The following is a 23,678-nucleotide window of genomic DNA, read 5'->3' on the forward strand; positions in this document are numbered from 1 at the left end:
TATATTTCGCTTGCCAGTTAAGACTTCTCACATTCAAAAGATGAAAGTTGCTGAGATGAGAATGCTGAGATGGATGTGTGGGCACACCAGGAGTGACAGGATTAGAAATGAGGCTATTCGGAACAAGGTAGGAGTGGCCTCGGTAGAAGACAAGATGCGGGAAATGCGACTGAGATGGTATGGACATGTAAAGAGGAGAGACACAGATGCCCCAGTGTGGAGGTGTGAGAGGCTGGCCATGGATGGTTACAGAAGAGGTAGGGGTAGGCCGAAGAAGTATTGGAGAGAGGTGATTAGACAGGACATGGCGCAGTTACAGCTTACGGAGGACATGACCTTAGATAGGAGGGTGTGGAGGACCCACATTAGGGTAGAAGGCTAGTTCATAGTTTCGTTATTCTTCTCTATTCATAGGCGTAGTAGTCCATTACGATCTCTTGCGCTTTGACTTCTGATTTCTGTTATTTCTGTTATTATTTATTACTTTCTATGCTTTGATTACTCTATTTTACCTGTGACGCTTTCATTAGTTATTTAATCGTTATTTGTTATTTGTATTTATTTGTTATCTATTCGTTATTTGTTTGTTGTTTTTCTAATAAAGCTTTTAAGTTCCTATTCTTATCTAACATTTTTTTTTATGCATTTATGCTTTTACTGAGCCGAAGGTCTCTAGGAAACAGTCGTCCTACCTTGGTAGGAGTAAGGTCTGCGTACATTCTACCCTCCCCAGACCCCATGTTGTGGGATTTCACTGGGTTGTTGTTGTTGTTGTTGTATATAATAATTTTTCTGAACCGATATAAATCAAAAGATAATTATATACAAAATTCTTAATTTATACAATTATGATTTTTTTTCATAACTTATATTAATCAAATGTATCAATAAATCGTATAGAAATATCTAGGGTGAGCATATACAAAGTCAGAATTTATACAATTAGGAACCGAGTATAAAAATTAAATACCAAAATTAATTAAACTATAGCCGCATTTAATAATTAATTATAACTATAACTTAAGTATATAATAACCATTAAATATTTGTCATTTCGCGTAATTTCTCCAAAGAAATACTCCTGTCTAACAAAGCTTCTACTCAACAATTTGAGGCCCAAATGTGTAGGCTAATTTGTTGATCCATTGGAGCCCAACCCAAATATTCCTGCTTCCCAAGTATTTTGAGTTCAAATAACCTGAGTGCTAGTATCAGAAAAGAATGAATTAAGCAAAACAAAAGAGCTTAAACAAGTGGTAGGTGCAAATGCATAAGGTGTAAACAAAGCAGCTCTACACTTCAACACGTATAGTTTCATGCAAATTAAACCAAAACATCTTTGATTCCTTCGAACAACCATTGCAAGGTGTCCTTTATGTTCACCATGCAGGAAAAAACAGTTTCAGCATGCAGAAGAAAACAGGTTAATTGCCACACGGCCATTTTACTTGTTCCTCTCAAACACTATAAGAACAGAGGCCTCAGTCTCTCCAAATCTCATCCCATTTTTGTATTTTTAACTAATCATCAATAAAAAAAATATCCTAATTAGCCATGGCGTTCACTACTAAGCTCTTGTTAGCTTTACTCTTCTCTGCTTTTCTCTTGTCTGCAGCAAATGCAATAAGAGAATATCAGGGTCAGCAAGGGCAACAGCACGGTCAGAGAGGCACTCCTTTGACTCAAGCCCAACAATGCCGCTTACAGAGGCTCACTGGAAGCCAGCCCTCTCAGCGCATTGAGTCAGAGGGCGGCTTCACTGAGCTGTGGGATGAGAACGAGGAGCAATTCCAGTGTGTTGGAATTGCTCCCATGAGGAATGTTATTCGCCGTAATTCTCTCTCTTTGCCTAATTTTCATCCCATGCCTCGCTTGGTTTACATCGAGCAAGGCAGGGGATTGATTAGTGTTATTAACCCTGGATGTGCTGAGACTTTTCAGTCGCAGACCTTCCAGGCTGGCCGTGAGCCAAGGGAAGAGAGGGACCAAGGCAGCAGAAGCGACCAGCACCAGAAAGTCCACCGCATTCGCCAAGGTGATGTCGTGGCAATTCCAGCTGGCGCTGCTCATTGGTGCTATAACGACGGTGAGGAAGAGCTTGTAGCCGTCTCCATCAACGATCTCAACCATCGGTCCAACCAGCTTGATCAAAACTTCAGGGTAAAATTTATTTCTCTCCCTCCGTTACAAAATGTTCTAAAATTAAACAATCTCCAAAAACAGAAGGAGTCATTGTTTTCGAAATGGACTAAAAAGAAAATAAGACAAACAAGTTAGAAACAGAGGGAGTGGTATTAATTCCCATTGCTTTCTGCGATCTGATGAATTTTTTGTGCATGCTATTTCATAACTAGTTTAATTTTGTTTAAAACATGTTTATACAATCAGTTAGTTAAAAAGTAATAACCCGCAAATCTGTATCAACATTAGTCTTGATAAATATTCATAACTAAATCTTGCTAGTTAAACTACACCAATCAATGTAAGTATTTTAATTTCTTGAATTTTTACATAATTAGCTTCATATCCTTTCATAATTCAATATATTTATTGGTCGACTGTACTATTTGTGTGGGCAATAGGCATTTTACTTGGCCGGTGGAGTACAAGAAAGTGGGAGGCAAATTGGTCAAGGAAAACAAAGCACGCAGAAGTTCCAGAACATTTTCCGTGCTTTTGACTCAGAATTGATGGCCGAGGCCTTCAACATCCCCGTAGAGATTGTGAGGAGGATGCAAGAAGAACAGAGCGAACGTGGATTAATTGTTACTGTCAGGGAAGGAATGAGCATGATTAGGCCCGATGAAGAAGAACAAGAGGAGTTTGAAAGGCAGCAGGGGCGACCAAATCGAGGACAACAATGGTGGCAAGAAGTAATTGGGAATGGATTGGAAGAAAACATTTGTACAATGAAAATCCGCACCAACATGGGCACCCAAAGAAGAGCTGACATCTACTCAAGGCAAGCTGGCACAATTAAGCATGTCAATCTCCAAAAACTTCCCATCCTTAGAGACATGGATATGAGTGCCTCTAAAGGAACCCTCTATCCGGTAATTAAATCAATCGCTCTTTATAAGTTAATTAAAAACAAAAAAATCTACTAGTACTATGACTTAAATTGATTAAAATTGATTGGATTGCAGAATGCACTGATGAGCCCTCATTGGTCAGTGAACGGACACAGCGTGATATACGTGCAAAGAGGCGACGCACAAGTGCAGATAGTAGACCACAGCGGGCAACAAGTGATGAACGACAGGGTGAACAAGGGAGAAATATTCGTGGTCCCTCAATACTACGCCTCAATAGTGAAAGCAGGGCAAAATGGATTTGAATTTGCGGTGTTTAGGACAAGTAGTGAACCAATGAACAGCCAACTTGTAGGTTACACATCAGTTATTAGAGCAATGCCTGTTGAGGTACTCACAAACGCCTACCAGATATCTCCAAATGAAGCACAACGTTTGAAGTTGAACAGAGGAGGAGAGAGTTTCCTGTTATCTCCCCAGCGAAGGTCATTCTAAAATGGCTTAAATGTGTAACTATCGTCTACTAGTACTGGTTTCTAGTCTTTGTTTTTAGGCAAAGACCAAGCAAGAGCGACTTGTAATTAGGAGCAAATAATGTAACGAATAAAGCTCCTGCCTTTTTGTACCTAAATCTCATCCAACATTTTCCTTCTCTGTGTGTGCAAATTTTCTGACAGAAAGGGACGAATACATTAAACATATAAATCAAATCATCAATTAACAATGATAATTAATCTCAACTCAATACTAATTGGTATAACATCAAGACTTGAGTTCAGTTACTGCGACTTCAAGCAATTAATACCATGTCAATTATGTCACAAGATAGAAGTGGTTAAGTACACATAATGATCGAAGAATGGTTGGAAATTATTGGAATTCACGGAAATTCCAACAATTCTCCACATATTTTTAAAAAAAACCTGGGTTTCCACAAATGTGAATAATGCGTCGGATTTGATGCCTCGTAGAGTATGAATCAAACTTAGATAAAAAAATTTAAAAAAAAAAGATTAAACTCACAAAATTGGTGAAGTTTGAAACTTTTATGAATCAATTTTTTTTTATAAGCTCCGAGTCTTATTCACACAATTTTTATTGTTATCGCAATGTGCTCGTACTTTGATATGGCTACAATAAGGGACAATAAAAAGAATATACAATGGATTGGAACAATTACATCACTAATTGGTAGAACATAGACGTGCCGCTAATATTCATGAAAAAGACCCACTTAAAAACAATTAAATCATCAACAATGAAGAAGGGCAAATTGCTAAATAATAAAAAGGCAGAAAGAAAATACTGGAGAATCAAGTGAGTGCATTGCACAAAGGACAAGAAAATGAAGATTCATAGTTTGCAGCTTCTGCAATGCCCAACAATTACAGCTTTTGTAAAGCCTATTTAATTGTTGTTATTCCCCATAACTTCTTGATATAAGACCGCTAGTTCAATTGTTCCTCATATTTATCCAAGATATTGTTGAATAATCCAATTTATACTTGAAATTGACAATGTTTACGGCTAATCAATTAATTTTCAAAAGTTCCATAAACGTAATGGATTAACTCCCTTTTCGTGCAGTTTTGGACTATATGCACAACATAATAGATTACAGAGGGACAAACAATGACTTGTTATTACATGCATTTATTTTATGAGATCTCGAATCATAACTTGATAAAAATCTCATTCCTGTTGAAGCTTCAATAATAAATATATTTCCAAATTTATAGTCAGAGAATAGACCAAATTCACTTCTGACTCACACAATTTATGGATGTAATTTCATCTCTTAACAGTTGTTTTACCATATTATGTTTCGAACACATGCATTTTATTGTCATTGAAAAACTTCTTTTTTCTCTATAGTTAATGCTTCTTGGCAAGTACAATATATAGACATGGTTTTATTTCAACCTGAATACTCAATAAGAATTATTTTAGCCTTATTACTAGCCAACTCCAAACCACAAATTGATTCAGTAATTATGGTTTATTGGTTAATTTCATGTTATTATTGTCACGCCCCGGGAGGGTACCCTAGACGTAACCGGCACCCGAAGGCTATTTCTGACCTCCGAGCGAACCACCTGGTCCAGTCACACATTCATTCAATCACATTCTCTTAGCGGAAACTCAATTAATGAAATACTATTCGCAATATGAGAGCCGAAGGCCAAGCATTCATCAACTCAACAACAAATATAATAAGACTCATCGAATTAACCGTTCAACCTCCCCACACTCCAGTCTATAAAGCCTCTATCCAAGTCTAAAAGGTGCCAATGACAAGTCCATGGCTACCAACAATCAAAATAAAAGAAATGACAACAAAACTGTACAAGAAGGCTCAATATCCTCCGAGAACTAGGAGGACTCACCAACTAGCTGGAAGTGTATGTGGATCTTCAATGGAGCGTCGGTTGATGATCTCTAGTACCTGTCTCTGCATCATGAAATGATGCAGGACAAATGGCGTCAGTACATGGAATGTACGAGTATGTAAAATGGCCGGATGAAACCACATTAAGAAAACATCAATATCAACTCAGGATCTCAACTCATACATATATACATGACAACTCACTCAAATGTCCTAAGTCCAACAAGAATAGTTTAGATAGGACTAACTCATAAGCCACTTAACTCAACTGACTCGGAGCACTATCAAGGCCTAAATGGGAGTTTCTCTTAACCGACAACCATCACCTATGAGCCGGTGATAGTACAACAATCAGACGTTGTTGCCACATCCGTCCATACCTTGCCAGGGCATGAACGCCTCCCTAATCATGGATACCATCGATTAGTCAAGTCCTATCATTTCAGGACAGTAAAATGGGAAACATCTGACTTTAACGGTTCGATCCCATGGGAAGCATCCGACTTTAATGGTTCTATTTCTACCTTCATTGGCGGCGTAGTTTCTGGGGTTCAAGTATGGACTATACTCTTACCCGCTTCGGTGCTCGATACTCCTCCCATGACTTTATGCTCATAAGACTCCCTCCAATCATCTCAAACAAGCCCTCACGGCTAGTTTCATGTGGAACATTTCCCCCTCATCAACTCTATCCTCATTCTTAACTCAATTTAAGTCATAATGGCAAGTCTCATTTAGGACCTTGTCTACTCGTCAATTCTATCCTCCAATTAACTCAATCAATCCTCATTATGGTAAGCATTTATGACATCTCCTCAAGACTCATCACAACTCTATGACCTTAGCTCAACAATTTAAGTAGAATAACACATTTAAGGAAAAATGACTTAAGCAACATAATCACTTGGCTAAAGAGATCAACAAAACATAATAACAAGTCATCTCCATCAACTCATACTAACATGAAGGTTTTAGGAGTTTCTTAGCTCAACAACATCAACGCATATGGCATTAAATAAATAGGGGACAAAACTCATTCAAACATGAATCATACCAAGAAACTACATTTTTCATAGATATCTAACCTCAAAGCAAGAGTAGGGCACATGGGTGGACTTAGCCCATATTTTGGATAGCCTTACATACCTTAGTGAAGACTTGAAGAAAACCTTGTGGTTGGGTCTTCAATGGAGGACTCAAATCTTGAAGCTCTTGGACTCTTTTTTGTTGGAAATGGAGAAGAAGAAGAAGAGAGAGAGAGAGAGAAGCTCCTAGGGCTTTTTAGAGAGAGAGTGAGGCTGCAAGAATGGGTTCCCAAAAGACCAAGGGTAACATATATATAATTTGGGTAAGTTCCCAAATTACCCCTCCTCAAAAAGTTCTAAAAATAGGCTAAAAATGCACCTGGCGCGATAGTGGCGCGTCGCGCCATTGTAGCGCCAGGCTGAATACGCCTAAAACCTACACACCTCGTAGTGGCGCGCCGCACCAGAGACCAAACTACTGAGGCATGTTTCTGGCACGATAGTGGCGCGTCGCGCCCTTACAGCGCCAAGGCCATATTTTCTAGGTTCTGGAAATTTGGCCTGAAAAACCCTGCACAATTTTTAGTGGCGCGTTGTGCCTAGGAACAAACTACTGAGGCATGTTTCTGGCGCGATAGTGGTGCATCGCGCCCTTACAGCGCCAAGGCCGTTTCCCCAGCAGTTGCAACCCAGGCCAAAAATGAAATTCCTGTCGTGCTAGCTCGTCTTAGGATCGTCATATCTTTCAACTCCAAACTCCAAAATTCACATTCTTGGTGGCGTTGGAAAGAAAACTCGATGACCTTTAATTTAATAAGTCGTGGTCCACCTAGATTTCCGTATTTCAAAAGATAGGGACATTAGAAGTCGACCCCATACACGAACTCATCCTAACTTAGCCACGATGAACCCTTTTGGGACTTAGCTCGGTCCTAGGGGTCCTCTATGACCCCGCATCACCTCCAACGCTCTTTAGTTTCTCAGGGACTCATCTTAACTCGAGCACATACTTTGAACTATATATAATAGGCCCCACACGTGTACAAGGAAGGCCCAAATCTTAGGGGAAAATTTTTGAGGGGTGTTACATTATCTCCCTCTTGGGATCATTCGTCCTCGAATGACGAGCAACCAAGAATGGACTCGGGGTACAAATCACAATCGAAATTTTAGTCATTGAACCAATCACATTCTCAAACAAATATCAATCAAAACTCAAAAAGTCACAAATGAATTCAAGTCAAGGAAATGGTCATTACCTTCAACATTCTCCTCGGTAGGCACGAATAGATGTGGATATTTAGATTTCATGGCTTTCTCCGCTTTCCATGTGGCTTCCTCAACAAGTTGATTCCTCCACAGGACTTTGACTGAGGCAACCTCTTTGTTTCTCAATTTGTGAATTTGGCGATCAAGAATTTGGACCGGAACCTCTTCATAGGATAAGCTATCCTTAACTCCGATGCTATCAATAGGGACTACCAATGAAGGATCGCCTAAGCACTTCTTCAACATCGAAACATGGAATACCGGATGAATAAAAGCTAACTCCGAGGGTAACTCCAACTCATAAGCAACACTCTCAATCCGTCCCAATCGAGGACTAAGTTTCCCCTTCTTTCCAAACCTCATGACGCCCTTCATGGGTGACACTTTCAAGTATACCCAATCGCCCACCTCAAACTCTAAGTCCCTCCTCCTCACGTCGGTGTAAGATTTCTGGCGGCTTTGGGCCGTCTTTAGCCTCTCTCGAATGACTCGCACCTTCTCCATGGCTTGATGGACAAAATCGGGCCCAATCAACTCGGCTTCGCCAACTTCAAACCACCCAATGGGCGATCTACACCTCCTCCCATACAAGGCCTCATAAAGAGCCATTTGAATGCTTGCATGATAACTATTGTTATATGCAAATTCTATGAGAGGTAAGTGATCGTCCTAATTCCCCTTGAAGTCAAGCGCACATGCCCTCAACATATCTTCCAACGTCTAAATGGTGCGTTCTGCTTGGCCATCTGTCTGGGGATGGAAGGCCGTACTCAAATTCACCTTCGAACCCAACTCCCTCTGAAAGGATTTCCAAAATTGGGAAGTAAATTGAGCTCCTCTGTCTGAGATAATAGACAAAGGGACCCCATGCAATCTGACGATCTCCTGTATGTACAACTTTGCATAATCCTTTGCGGTGTCAGTAGTCTTAACTGCCAAGAAGTGAGCCGATTTTGTCATTCTATCCACAATCACCCCAAATTGAATCATGTTACTTTCGAGACCTCGGTAGACCTGTGATAAAGTCCATGTTGATCATCTCCCACTTCCATTCTGGAATTTCTATATTTTGAGCTAAACCACAAGGCCTTTGATGCTCAGCCTTCACTTGTTGACAATTCAGGCATTTGGAAACTAATTCCGCAATATCTCTCTTCATCCCACTCCACCAATAGATTTCCCTCAAGTCATGGTACATTTTTGTAGAGCCCGAATGAATGGAGTACCTGGAACTATGCAGCCATAATCCTCTCTCGAACATCATCTACATCTGGCACACACAATCTATTTTGGTACCTCAACACACCATCTCCCCCTTTGGTGAAAACCTTTACCTCTTGTTTGTTAACAACTCCCTTCAATTAGAGAAGGATGGGATCTTGGTCTTGCTTCTCCTTTACCTCTGCCACAAGTGAGGACGTAGACCCATCCTGAACAGTAACTCCGCCTTCATTGTTCTCTTCCAGATGAACTCTCAATCGGGCTAATCTGTGTACCTCCTTCGCCAATTCTCTCCTTCCTTCCTTCCTCTACGTGGGCAGTGCTACTCATATACAACCTGCTAAGAGCATCAGCAACAACATTAGCTTTACCTGGATGGTAGAGGATGCTCATATCATAGTCCTTGAGTAGCTCAAGCCATCTCTTTTGCCTCAGGTTGAGTTTCTTCTGGCTAAAGACGTATTGCAAGCTCTTGTGATCGGTGAACACATCGATATGCACTCCATACAGGTAGTGGCGCCAGATTTTAAGCGCAAACACCACATCTGCCAGCTCAAGGTCAAGAGTTGGGTAATTCCTCCCATGAAGCTTAAGCTGTCTTGAAGCATAGTCTATCACCTTCCCCCTTTGCATCAACACACAACCCAAATCAATTCTGGATGCATCACAATAGATCACAAAACCCTCTGTTCCATCGGGAAAAGTTAGAACAGGAGCAGTGGTTAGCTTGGTCTTCAATTTCTAGAAACTCTCCTCACAAGCATCGGACCATTGGAACTTAGCCTTCTTTTGGGTCAGCTTAGTCAATGGTAATGATATGGATGAGAATCCCTCTACAAACCTTCGATAATAGCCAGCCAAACCCAAAAAACTCCTTATCTCTATCGGGGATGTGGGTCTAGGCCAATTCTTTACAGCCTCAATCTTTTGGGCGTCAACCTGAATACCATCTCCAGATACAATGTGGCCTAAGAAGGCCACTGATGCAAGCCAAAATTCACATTTAGAGAACTTTGCATATAATACCTGGTCCCTCAAAGTTTGCAAGACGACTCTAAGATGATGGGCATGCTCCTCCTCATTCTTGGAGTAAACCAGAATATCATCTATGAATACAATCACAAACATATCAAGATATGGTTTAAATACTCGGTTCATGAGATCCATAAAAGTGGTGGGGGTATTAGTCAACCCAAAGGACATGACCAAAAATTCGAAGTGGCCATAACGAGTCCGGAAAGCAGTCTTCGGAATATCACATTCTCTCACCTTCAACTGGTGGTAGCCGGATCTCAAGTCTATCTTTGAGAAACAAGTGGCACCCTGAAGTTGATCGAATAAGTCATCTATTCTGGGGAGAGGGTATTTGTTCTTTATGGTGGCCTTATTCAGCTGCATGTAGTCGATATACATTCTAAGGGACCCATCCTTCTTCCGCACAAATAGGATCGGAGCACCCCATGGTGAGACAATCGGCCTAATGAATCCCTTATCTAACAAGTCTTTCAGCTGCTCCTTCAACTCAGGCGGAGCCATTCTATAGGGAGGGATTGAGATAGGTTGGGTATCAGAAAGAATATCAATCCTGAAATCGATCTCCTTATTAGGAGGGACTCCAGGCAGATCTTCAGGAAAGACATCTGGAAACTCATTGACAATCGGAACCGACTCTAGGGATGGAGACTCAATACTGTTATCTTTCACTCGGATAATGTGATAAACACACCCTTTTGAGATTAGCTTTCTGGCCCTAAGGTAAGAAATAAACTTACCCTTAGGCATAACAGGACTGCCCCTCCACTCTATGACAGCTTCGTTCGGGAATTTGAACTTGACAACCTGAGTTCTACAATTAATAGAGGCATAGCAGACATAAAGTCAGTCCATGCCAAGGATCACATCAAAATCAACCATGTCCAACTCAACTAAGTCGGCCAAGGTATCCCTGTGATGAATTGACACAGTGCAGTCTCTATAGACTCTCTCCGCTAAGACAGAATCACCAATAGGAGTAGCTACACTGAAAGGCTCAAGAAGACATTCGGAAATTTTATTAAACTTACTAGCCATATATGGAGTCACAAAAGATAGGGTGGCACCCGGATCCATCAAAACATAGAAATCAAGAGAAGAGACTCGAATCATACCCGTCACGACGTTTAGAGAGTCCTCTTGATCTTGGCGACTACCCATGGCATATAAACGGTTTGTACCTCCGCTGGTGCCTGAAGTAGTGCCCCTCTGATTATCTCTAGCCGGTGGTGCGGTGGCAGAATGCTGGACTCTATTTCCCCCTGTTGGATACTCACTCTGAAAATGGCCCATTTGGCCGCATTTATAATAACCAACCCTTCCCGCTCTGCATTCTCCCAAGTGGAGCCTACCACACTTACTGCATGGTGGCCTCCCCCTCGCACCTTGACTTACACTGGCCTGGGATTGAGAACCCTAGGGTCTGAAATTCCGATGACTCTATCCCTACTGATCATACATGTTCTGTGGCATAGGTGCGCTGGCGGCAGATGAGGCATGATTGGGAGGCCTCTTCTGGAAGAAGGACCTGTTGCCCTTGCTTTGCCTCAGTTCACCCTCAGGGCCCACTGATTTTGCCTTCTTGCTCAGATGCTCCTCTCTGTCTTTTCTTTTCTCATCTTCCACCTGTTGAACATACACCATTAGTCTCGAAATATCCATGTCTGAGATCAACAATGCTGTTTTGCACTCCTTCTTCATATGCCTCCCTAATCCAGAGACGAACCTCCTCATCTTTGACCTCACATCAGGAATCATTTCTGGAGCATACCTGGACAGTTGGATGAACTTCAGGCTATACTCCTTAATGGTCATGCCTTCTTGTTTCAAATTCACAAATTCCTCCACTTTCACTTCCCTCAATTCTCGGGGAAAGAAGTGGTCAAGAAAGGCTCCCTCAAATTCATCCTATCTAGTAGGTTCAGCATCCTTGCCCCTACCCTGTTTCCATTGGTTATACCAAATGTTTGCCATATCTTTGAGTTGATAAGACACCAACTCGACCCCCTCGATTTTCGTAGCATGCATAGCTTTCAGAATCTTCCACATCTTATTAATAAAGTTTGGGGATCTTCATCGACCTTAGAACCTGTGAATGCCGGTGGGTTCATTCTCAGAAAGTCTCTAATTTTAGTGGCAGAAGATGGCTCCTGGGAACTAGAGCTGAGAGTCGGCAAACTCTGGTTACCATTCCGAGCAGCCATTAATTGAGTGAGCATGGCAATCGCCCCTCGGAATTCTGCCTCTGACGTGGGTGCCGGCGGAGTAGCAGGCACTTGGGGTGCCTCCGCATACCTCACGGGTCGGCCTCTAGCCCGTGCTGGCGTATCTCCAATTGGGGTATCTCGGTGTTGTCAACGTTTCTCTGGCTAGCCGTACGTTTAGGAGGCATTATCTGTAACGTACAAATGCACGAATTAGAAAGGAGTTTTATAGAGTTTAACTCTATCGCACGAAGTCAGAGTATGAAAGAGGTGAAACAATTCCTAATATCCTATAGCCTCCTGCTTATAAGTGTGGTGCACAACACACTCATAAGCAAAACTCTACTAGACACGGCTTCATAGACTCCCTAGGACAATTGAACTCTGTGCTCTGATACCATGTTTGTCACGCCCTGGGAGGGTACCCTAGACGTAACCGGCACCCGAAGGCTATTTCTGACCTCCGAGCGAACCACCTGGTCCAGTCACACATTCATTCAATCACATTCTCTTAGCGGAAACTCAATTAATGAAATACTATTCGCAATATGAGAGCCGAAGGCCAAGCATTCATCAACTCAACAACAAATATAATAAGACTCATCGAATTAACCGTTCAACCTCCCCACACTCCAGTCTATAAAGCCTCTATCCAAGTCTAAAAGGTGTCAATGACAAGTCCATGGCTACCAACAATCAAAATAAAAGAAATGACAACAAAACTGTACAAGAAGGCTCAATATCCTCCGAGAACTAGGAGGACTCACCAACTAGCTGGAAGTGTATGTGGATCTTCAATGGAGCGTCGGTTGATGATCTCTAGTACCTGTCTCTGCATCATGAAATGATGCAGGACAAATGGCGTCAGTACATGGAATGTACGAGTATGTAAAATGGCCGGATGAAACCACATTAAGAAAACATCAATATCAACTCAGGATCTCAACTCATACATATATACATGACAACTCACTCAAATGTCCTAAGTCCAACAAGAATAGTTTAGATAGGACTAACTCATAAGCCACTTAACTCAACTGACTCGGAGCACTATCAAGGCCTAAATGGGAGTTTCTCTTAACCGACAACCATCACCTATGAGCCGGTGATAGTATAACAATCAGACGTTGTTGCCACATCCGTCCATACCTTGCCAGGGCATGAACGCCTCCCTAATCATGGATACCATCGATTAGTCAAGTCCTATCATTTTAGGACAGTAAAATGGGAAACATCTGACTTTAATGGTTCGATCCCATGGGAAGCATCCGACTTTAATGGTTCTATTTCTACCTTCGTTGGCGGCGTAGTTTCTGGGGTTCAAGTATGGACTATACTCTTACCCGCTTCGGTGCTCGATACTCCTCCCATGACTTTATGCTCATAAGACTCCCTCCAATCATCTCAAACAAGCCCTCACGGCTAGTTTCATGTGGAACATTTCCCCCTCATCAACTCTATCCTCATTCTTAACTCAATTTAAGTCATAATGGCAAGTCTCATTTAGGACCTTGTCTACTCGTCAATTCTATCCTCCAATTAACTCAATCAAGCCTCATTTAGGTAAGCATTTATGACATCTCCTCAAGACTCATCACAACTCTATGACCTTAGCTCAACAATTTAAGTAGAATAACACATTTAAGGAAAAATGACTTAAGCAACATAATCACTTGGCTAAAGAGATCAACAAAACATAATAACAAGTCATCTCCATCAACTCATACTAACATGAAGGTTTTAGGAGTTTCTTAGATCAACAACATCAACGCATATGGCATTAAATAAATAGGGGACAAAACTCATTCAAACATGAATCATACCAAGAAACTACATTTTTCATAGATATCTAACCTCAAAGCAAGAGTAGGGCACATGGGTGGACTTAGCCCATGTTTTGGATAGCCTTACATACCTTAGTGAAGACTTGAAGAAAACCTTGTGGTTGGGTCTTCAATGGAGGACTCAAATCTTGAAGCTCTTGGACTCTTTTTTGTTGGAAATGGAGAAGAAGAAGAAGAGAGAGAGAGAAGCTCCTAGGGCTTTTTAGAGAGAGAGTGAGGCTGCAAGAATGGGTTCCCAAAAGACCAAGGGTAACATATATATAATTTGGGTAAGTTCCCAAATTACCCCTCCTCAAAAAGTTCTAAAAATAGGCTAAAAATGCACCTGGCGCGATAGTGGCGCGTCGCGCTATTGTAGCGCCAGGCTGAATACGCCTAAAACCTACACACCTCGTAGTGGCGCGCCGCACCAGAGACAAAACTACTGAGGCATGTTTCTGGCACGATAGTGGCGCGTCGCGCCCTTACAGCGCCAAGGCCATATTTTCTAGGTTCTGGAAATTTGGCCTGAAAAACCCTGCACAATTTTTAGTGGCGCGTTGTGCCAAGGAACAAACTACTGAGGCATGTTTCTGGCGCGATAGTGGCGCGTCGCGCCCTTACAGCGCCAAGGCCGTTTCCCCAACAATTGCAACCCAGGCCAAAAATGAAATTCCTGTCGTGCTAGCTCGTCTTAGGATCATCATATCTTTCAACTTCGAACTCCAAAATTCACATTCTTGGTGGCGTTGGAAAGAAGACTCGACGATCTTTAATTTAATAAGTCGTGGTCCACCTAGATTTCCGTCTTTCAAAAGATAGGTCCATTAGAAGTCGACCCCATACACGAACTCGTCCTAACTTAGCCACGACGAACCCTTTTGGGACTTAGCTCGGTCCTAGGGGTCCTCTATGACCCTATATCACCTCCAACACTCTTTAGTTTCTCAGGGACTCATCTTAACTCGAGCACATACTTCGAACTAAATACGATGGACCCCACACGTGTACAAAGAAGGCTCGAATCTTAGGGGAAAATTTTTGAGGGGGTTACAATTACACCCCACCAAAGATGAACACATAGCCACATATGAATTATAAGTTCCACTTAGCATCATTGTACCCCTCTAATACATCAAATAGTAATTCCCTTTATCATCAATTTGTTTCTTTTCAAAATAATACACCTAGACAAGAAATAACATCATAGTAATATATTTTAGAATCGCTATCCACAAGATAAGCATATAAATCTTCACTAAAATATTCTTCTTCTCCTCAAATCCTCATTTTCAAAATTATCTTGAATAACAAATCAAGTAAGCCCAAAACCAAGTGTCATTGATACAAAATTATCTAACTAAATACAAACGTCTCAAATTACAACTCAGTATGAAATAGTAAAGATGAAAAAGTAAAGATAAAAGAGAGCCTGACATCGCTCTGAACGTCAAGTATCTCACAAAAGCTTTTGAATTAAAATTGTCTCCGAACAAAATATCATTGAGGTAGGCTAGCTCCAGGATTTACATAAAATAGATGCACTAAAAATAGTATGAATACAATAACACCTGTACTCAGTAGGCATTATAGGCTGCCGAGCAAGAGTTAGACAATTATATCATAAAAAATATGATATGAACCTCACTGAAGCAACACAACAATCAAATAACTCAAAGAAATAGGTATAAAGCAACTGACCAAAATCGTCCGATAAGTAAATGTGAAACAATTTAGAAAGATAATTAATAAGATGCAAAACAAAGCAAAATACTAATATGTAATGCAATGGCACATGATCCTATCAATATACACTTGTTACCATTGGTGACATACTGGGAGCTAAGACCAATGGAGAACTCGCGAAATTCATATAATCGTGCGAAAAATAACCTCACACAATAACTTCAGCATCAATCAAAATTTACCTTGACATTGATCAAATTTGACCTCAATATCATCAAAAATTTAATATTCGAAGTCGAACTTGGGTTTCTATCACTCTATTATATCAATCGTATCATATTTGTGATCTATTTTAAATTAATGCAAATGCATGATCATAATAATAAAAGAAATTCAAATTCAACAGAAATATGAATATATCTTTCATAGTACTCATAGGACGCATACCTTTTCAAATAATAGATTGCTTTCAAAATGGTGCCTTAGGATACACTACTAAAAAACTGCCAAAAAGCGACGGACTGCATCGCTTTTTTTGTCAAAATCGACGGAAAAGCGACGAAGTCACTACCGTCGCTTTTTTGCTTGACGTTTTTGAATGAGCAACGGACAGGGTCGTAAAAAGCGACGGACTGCGTCGCTTCTAATTTTTTTAATTAAAAAAAATATAAAAAAATACGACGGACTCTGTTTTTTTATTTTTTAAAAAAAGAAATTATTTAATCCAAAGCAACGGATATTTAGTCTCTGTCTGTCGCTTTGTTTATCTGAAATTTTTCCAAAAAAGTGATGGACAGGGTCCTTTTGTCCGTAGCTTTTCTGGAAAAATATTTAAAAAAAAACAGAAAAGCGACGGACTAAAGGACCCTGTCCGTCGCTTTTCTGGAAAAATATTCAAAAAAATAACCAGAAAAGTGACGGACTAAAGGACCCTGTCCGTCGCTTTTTCTGCAACACTTTTGACAGCAGAAACCTGCAGTTTCTGTTGCCCACCTGCAATCAAAATTCAATTCAATTGTATTCAATTCAGCCCATTCAAACACAAATAATAACAAACAAAATTCGCAAAATACATAATAACAAACATAATTAAACACTTAAAATAAATAAAATCATAATTTAGAACGATTTAAAGTGTTTCAAAGTTAATAAAAAATATTCAAAATGTTCATAAACAAACATAGGGAACCCTAATAACTATTTGCTATGTATTCATCACTATCGTCGGAATCATCCGGAGTGGACGCTCTTGAATAACGGGGCGGAGGCTGACGGGCGAGGTTGAGCACTTGTTCTTTAATTTGCTCAACTTGTTGATTCATACTTTTTTGATCCTCGATCCTTCTTTTCTCTGATCCTGCCAATGCGCGTGTAAGTTTTATAATTTGCTGAGACATTACAGCTATCTGAACCCCGTCAATGGTCTCGGCTTAACACGACGATCCAATACCTTCTAAACCTGATTGGAGTCGTCATACATTATTCCTAGAGCTCATTCCATATATTCGGCCCTTGTGGCTGTCTCCAACCACTTTTTCTATCCAAATTTGAGTGGACTGTTTAGGCGTTAGCTGAACCGAATCTGCCGCTCATAATTTTGCTGCATATTAGAAAATAAAAGTTATAATCAATATATATATATATATATATATATTAAAAATAAAACTTAGAAACAAAATACATTATAATATATCTTGAATAACTTACATAGGCTCGTTCGGCCCTTTCCTCCACCCACTCATTCGGATCTGACTCATTAGTCTTTTTTCTTTACATGAGTCTTTTTAAAGACTTCATGGCGATAGAGAGTGCGTCCCAATTCTTTTTCCTATAAATAAAAATATAATTAATGAAATAATATTTTGTGAAATAATTTATTTCAGAAAATGAATTTAAACTTAAAATTTAAAAACCTTACTATCTCCCTCTAAATCGTACCAACACTCTTTGCACCTCTGGTGTGCAACGAGCCACCCTTTAGGCTAGCTATTATTTTTTTTCCTTGATCAGACAAGTCCTTGAATTCTTCTGTATCCCAATACTGACATAATTCTTCAAATATATGAGGCAGCATCCAACTCGAAGGTGCCCGATCATCCCTAGCTTTCTTTAGCCAGCTAGACAGTCTGGCGCTCGGATATAGCCTCATAACACTCTCCTGAAGAGCCCTAGCAATATCCTTTGAAGGATTTCACCTGCAAGACACATAATAAACATGTAATTATATCATCACTAAGTTATTAATCTAGCAATAATAAATAAATAAATAAAACATTAAACTTACGAGGATCCATTAGGCTCAATCATGACTCTCCCAAGTTTGTCCCTCTTTCCAAGAGCTAACCCAGACACATCATGTAATGCCTCTGTTCTAGCAGTAGAAAAAGGTGTAGGTGATGTTGTGGGAGTGTCAGTCTCAACACTAAAATCTCTAAGTCTCAGATTAGATATGTGATGAGACTAAGATCCAGGAGATGGAGTAGAAGAATATGATACTCTCGAGGGTCGAGCAATAACCTCTGTGGGTAGTTGGTAGGTCTGATCATATGACGTATATCTAACCTGCGAAGAAGAAGAAACGCCACATGGTCGGCGGAACTGACTATGGTAAACTAAAGGATCCATAGTCCCAAAAGGCACAACATGAATATGTGTACTAGGTTTAGCTCGGCGGTGCTGCATCTCCGGTGCTGAAGAAATATGTCCTGGAATATCCTCATGATCAACAGGTCTCCTAAACTTCTTTTTACTTCTACAAAAATGGCTAACACCAAGATGATCCCGGGATCTATCATCATCACCAGATGACATCTGCATGTAAAGTAACAATACAATATATAAAAACCACATAGTTGATTAAATTTAGGGTTAGAGAAATAAATAACTTACATACTAGTGATAATCTACCACCCTATTCCTCCTCACTTGTTTCATTTTCGTCATCTTTCCATTTGTCCTCCTCAGATGTTTCATATTCATTATCAATCCACTCCTCCCCCTCAAATGATTCATATTCCTTGTTTACTTTTTTCTCAATATTTGGCATTATAAGTTCATCATCGAAAACCTCTTCTACTATGTGTTGAGGATGTTCTAGTGTGGTTTCCAACTCAACATCAACTTGTCGTTGAACAAGTGCAACATCATTTTGGTACGCCACATCTAATATATTCTCAATTTCAATTCTTCTTACAGGCTTTATCTTAATAACAACCCATCAATCAGCCTTATCTCTACGCAATGGATATGGAGCGTAATAGACCTGCTTAGCATTTTGGGCAATGATAAAAGGATCATAACTTCCGTATTGTCTGGTGTGCTTAACTTCAATTATATTATGTTGTTGTTCCACCTTTGTGCCTCTATGTGATGGTTCGAACCACTTACACCGAAACAATACTATCTTTTTTAGGCCAACCTAAATATGTTACTTCAATAATTTCCTGAATGACACTATAATATTCTACAATTTGGTCATTACCATCGACATCACCTTGAATGCACACACCACTATTATTGGTTTTCTTGTGCATAGAAACTTTTTCAGTTTGAAACTTAAAACCATTCACACAATATTTATTCATTGTATGAATATGAGATGCAGGCCCGAGTGCGATCTCTCTCACAAATGGCGAATGTTCGACACTTGAGTATTCATCATAAACCTACAAATTGATTTCAAAATAATACAATTTACTATAAGGTTAAAACATTATACCTATTGATTCAATATAAGCTTTTACACTTACATAATCCTTTAGCCATTTGGAAAACCTCGTATATATGGTCTCATTGCTCCATGTGCTTATGAATGTGCTGATAGTGATATGTACAATTCTGATAGTTAGTAATCAGTTATTAATATGTAATTTGATAATTTAATTTCACACTTACTTAAGACTGAATTTTTGGACAGTTAAGCAATACATGGGTCACAGCTGATTGTCTTTCCATGTTAGTGAAGCTTCATCTTCCACGCTGTTTAGATCCTCGACCACAATGATTAAAAATTGAAATCGATGGATACATCATATCACTATCACCTTCATCATTGCGATTAGGCATATTTCTCCTGCATGAAACTTCATCCCCAAAATAATAGGAATAAAAGTCACCAGTTTCTCTCACAATATGAGACTGAACAATTGAGCCTTCGATTTTTCCTCTCTGTTTAATTATTTATTTGCAGCTTCCAATTTTCCTAAATATATGTTAACTAATAATTATAGTATATATAAGAAGAATAAATTAATTACTTAAAGAAGAAAAATATTACCTCTCAAATGGATACATCTACCTTGTTTGAACTGGACCTCCAAGTTAGGCTTCTTTAACAAGATGAATCGGAAAATGCTCTATCACATTAAAAAAACCACATGGAAAAATCTTCTCTAGCTTTGTAGTAATAACAACAATATTTTCCTCCATCCTATCTAAACTACTCTCCAACAACTTTTCAGAACATAAATCTCTAAAGAAAAGACTTACCTCTGTGATTGGCTTCCATAGCCTGTTAGGTAGATGACTAATGGCGATAGGAATTAATGTTTCCATGAATATATGATAATCATGGTTTTTCATACCTATTAACTTTCCTACATTCAGATCTGTCCGCTTACCCAAATTCGAAGCATATCCCTCTGGCATTCTCAAATTTTTAATCCACTCACATATATCACGTTTCTCATCCAATGTGAATGAATAACTCGCTTTAGGCTTGATAGTTTTACTATTTTGCAATTCTTGCAACCATAATTCTTTTCTCCTGCAGTATTCCTGTAAGTCCATTCTAGCTCTTGTCTTGTCTTTTGTCTTGCCCTTAATATCCATCACTCTGTTAAACAAATTGTAAGTCACTACTCCTTCAAACCATAATTGTTTAATCTCATCTATCAATGGTTGTAGATAGACATCAATAAAAATTTTAGGATTGTAAGGACCTGGAATAACACAACTTAGAAAGATGTACGGACTTTTCATGCACATTTCAGGAGAAAAGTTGTACGGGGTAAGAAATACAGGCCAACAAGAATAAGGTGAGGCAGCATTAGAGAATGGTGTGAAGCCATCTGCACACAACCCCAATCGTACATTTCTTGGTTCACTAGCAAAATCAAGATACATGTTATCAAAAAATTTCCATGCTTCTCCGTCAGATGGATGTGACAAGACACCCGATGGCCTTTTATATTCACAGTGTCATCTCATATGTGGGGCAGACCTCATCTATGCATACAATCTCTTTAATCTAGGAATAAGAGGTAAATAATGCATCGTCTTAATTGGGACCATCCTTCCAGCAGGATTCCTCTTATAACGAGCTTGTCCACAAAACTTACAATTTTCTAATTCACTATCAGTCTTGTAGAACAACATGCAGTCATTAACACAACAATGAATTCTATTATACGACAATCCTAACTTGGAAATCAATCTCTTTGCCTGATAGAAGTTCTTAGGTATGTTAAACTCAAGATTAACCAGTTCGCCCAAAAGATCAACCATTGAGTCCATAGCCGCATGAGAAACACTCTAATCTGATTTAATATTCATTAACCTGACTGCAACTTACAAAGCAGAATGCAGACTCCCTTCACATAGTGGACGACTAGCCTCTTCTAAATATTGATAGAAGCGTCTTGCTTTTTCATTAGGAGTTTCATTAAAATATAATTCGGGTTCCATCCCACCTTGAACCCCGGACGCATCATTAACCATTTCATTAACTCTATCATGTTGAAATGTATAATGTTGAACTCTATCATGTAGAACCCTATCATGTTCAACAATAATTTAACCATGTGGTGCAAGCATATTATATTCATCCATGAGCAGCAGATTATAAAATATATGATTCAATCCATTTATTTCTCCATGATCAACCCATACAAAATATCTAGGCTTAAATCCATTACCATACAAATGAACCATAATTATATCTAGATTAAAAAAATTCAAGCACCTACATTCACGACAAGGACACCTAACCAATCCATTTCGCTTAAAAACATCAAGTGTCATGGCATGATCGATAAAACTTGTTACACCATTAATAAATCCAAGTTTCAAACCACCACCAACTTCATAATGCATGTTATACATCCACATGATGATCCATCAACAAAATTACATATATTCAAGCTTAATTAATTAGTTCATAATGACGTAATTCATCGAAACTACATATTTTAATTAATTCAAGTTATAATTAATTAATTCATAAAATAATTAAGTTCAAGTTATGATTATTTCAATTTATAATTAAGTTGAAATTCTAATTAATTCAAGTTATAATTAATTAATTCATATATTAGTTAAGTTCAAGTTATGATTAATTCAAGTTATAATTAATTAATTCATATATTAGTTAAATTCAAGTTATGATTAATTCAAGTTATAATTAATTAATTCATATAATAATTAAGATCAACTTATAATTAATTCAACTTATAATTATTAAGTTAAAATTCTATTTAATTCAAGTTCTAATTAAGTAATTCATATAATAATTAAATTCAAGTTATAATTAATTAATTCATATAATAATTAAGTTCAACTTATAATTAATTCAACTTATAATTAAGTTCAAATTATAAATAATTCAAGTTCTAATTAATTCAAGTCAGATGTTTTAAGTTAAATAAGAACAAAATTACATGTTTCAAGTATATACAAATTAAAGTTCTAAAATAGGAGTATTCAAGTATCTAATTAAAGTTCAAGTTCATGACAATATAAAGTTCTAATTAATTAGTTTTAAAGTCTAAGTTCTAGTTACTTCTAAAGCTTAATGAATTCAAACATATACAAACCTAAAAATTTCAAAGTTCAACTTCCAAAATTCCTAAAGTTTAAGTTCATGACTATGAATATGGTCTAACTCTAATTAGCTTAATTTGTTCATAAGTACTACAATTGAACAAGATTTCAAAACTCAACAAAATTTCAAGTTCAAAGTTCAAAGTTCAAGTTTCAAAATTCAAGTTCTAAGGTCAAGTTCTATATTATTTTCAAGTATCCTAAAATTCAAGCATCTAAGTCCTAATTAGTTTCAAATTCTAAAGTTCACAATTTATACAAACCAAAAAAATATTCTAAGTTCAAAAATTCTAAAGTCCAAGTTCATAACTTGAATATCTTCCAAACATCAAAAATCATTCAACCCAATATTTTTCTAACTTGAATATCTTCCAAACATAAAAAATCCTAAATTCTAATTTCTAATTAGTTCATGTTCTAACCGTAATTTTATCTTCAAAAATACTTCAAGTCCAACTAACACAATACCCAATTCACAATCTAATTAAAAAAACCACAATTCAAACTAAGGCCCTAAAATTTTCATTCACATTCTCACTTCAAGAACTAACCAACTTAACATAACATTTGAATATCAACAACACTTTAATTCCAACTCCAAAAAATATATGTAATTCACAATTTAATTCAAAAAAAAAATCCCAACTCAAACAAAGTACCTAAAATCTAATTTCTAACATTCACCAATTCAAAATCACATATACAAATTAACTATGTTAATAACATACATTAAACAAATTAAATAAAATAAAATAACTAACAAATCAATAAATTAATATTTTTTTCAAAATTAAAACCCTAAAACTAACTAACCTTATTAACAATACGGAGAGAGAGAGAGAGGTTGACAGTGGGGAGGGGGGCAACAACGGCGATAGGGGAAGGCGTGGCGGTGGCAGCAGCGACCGGCGGCGAGGGAGTTGAATTTTTAGAGAGAAGGGGGAGGGTTTAGACAGAGAGAGAGAGAGCAAAAATGAGAAAAAAGTCGGGTCTCTGTTCTGAAATATTTCAAATGGAGCGACGGACAGTGTCGCTCTGTCCGTCACTTTTTTAAAATATTTGACCGCCTTTGACCAAATAAGCCCTTTGACCAAATAAGCGACGGACTTAGAGACGTTGTCCATCGCTTATTTCAAAAAAAATGATAAATAAAATATAATAAAATACAATGGACGGAG

At 38.4% G+C, this 23,678-nt stretch overlaps 1 protein-coding gene across 1 annotated transcript; it reads left to right on the plus strand.

The window, feature by feature from the left end:
- Window positions 1-1,514: 1,514 nt before the first annotated feature.
- LOC129881704 (11S globulin seed storage protein 2-like) lies at window positions 1,515-3,679 on the plus strand. The gene is made up of 3 exons (XM_055955822.1): window positions 1,515-2,160; window positions 2,583-3,053; window positions 3,147-3,679. The coding sequence occupies exons 1-3, from the start codon at window positions 1,555-1,557 to the stop codon at window positions 3,525-3,527; spliced, it is 1,458 nt and encodes a 485-aa protein (XP_055811797.1). The 5' UTR covers window positions 1,515-1,554; the 3' UTR covers window positions 3,528-3,679.
- The last annotated feature ends 19,999 nt before the right edge of the window (window positions 3,680-23,678 follow it).

This window comes from Solanum dulcamara, chromosome 3 (genome assembly GCF_947179165.1).
Source record: "Solanum dulcamara chromosome 3, daSolDulc1.2, whole genome shotgun sequence".
Taxonomy (NCBI): domain Eukaryota; kingdom Viridiplantae; phylum Streptophyta; class Magnoliopsida; order Solanales; family Solanaceae; genus Solanum; species Solanum dulcamara.

Excerpts from the sequence above, each read along its gene's own strand:
- LOC129881704 (XM_055955822.1), top strand. The coding sequence starts at position 1,555 with ATGGCGTTCACTACTAAGCTCTTGTTAGCTTTACTCTTCTCTGCTTTT. Across the intron at positions 2,161-2,582 it reads AGCTTGATCAAAACTTCAGG|GCATTTTACTTGGCCGGTGG; the intron begins GTAAAATTTATT and ends TGTGGGCAATAG. Across the intron at positions 3,054-3,146 it reads CTAAAGGAACCCTCTATCCG|AATGCACTGATGAGCCCTCA; the intron begins GTAATTAAATCA and ends ATTGGATTGCAG.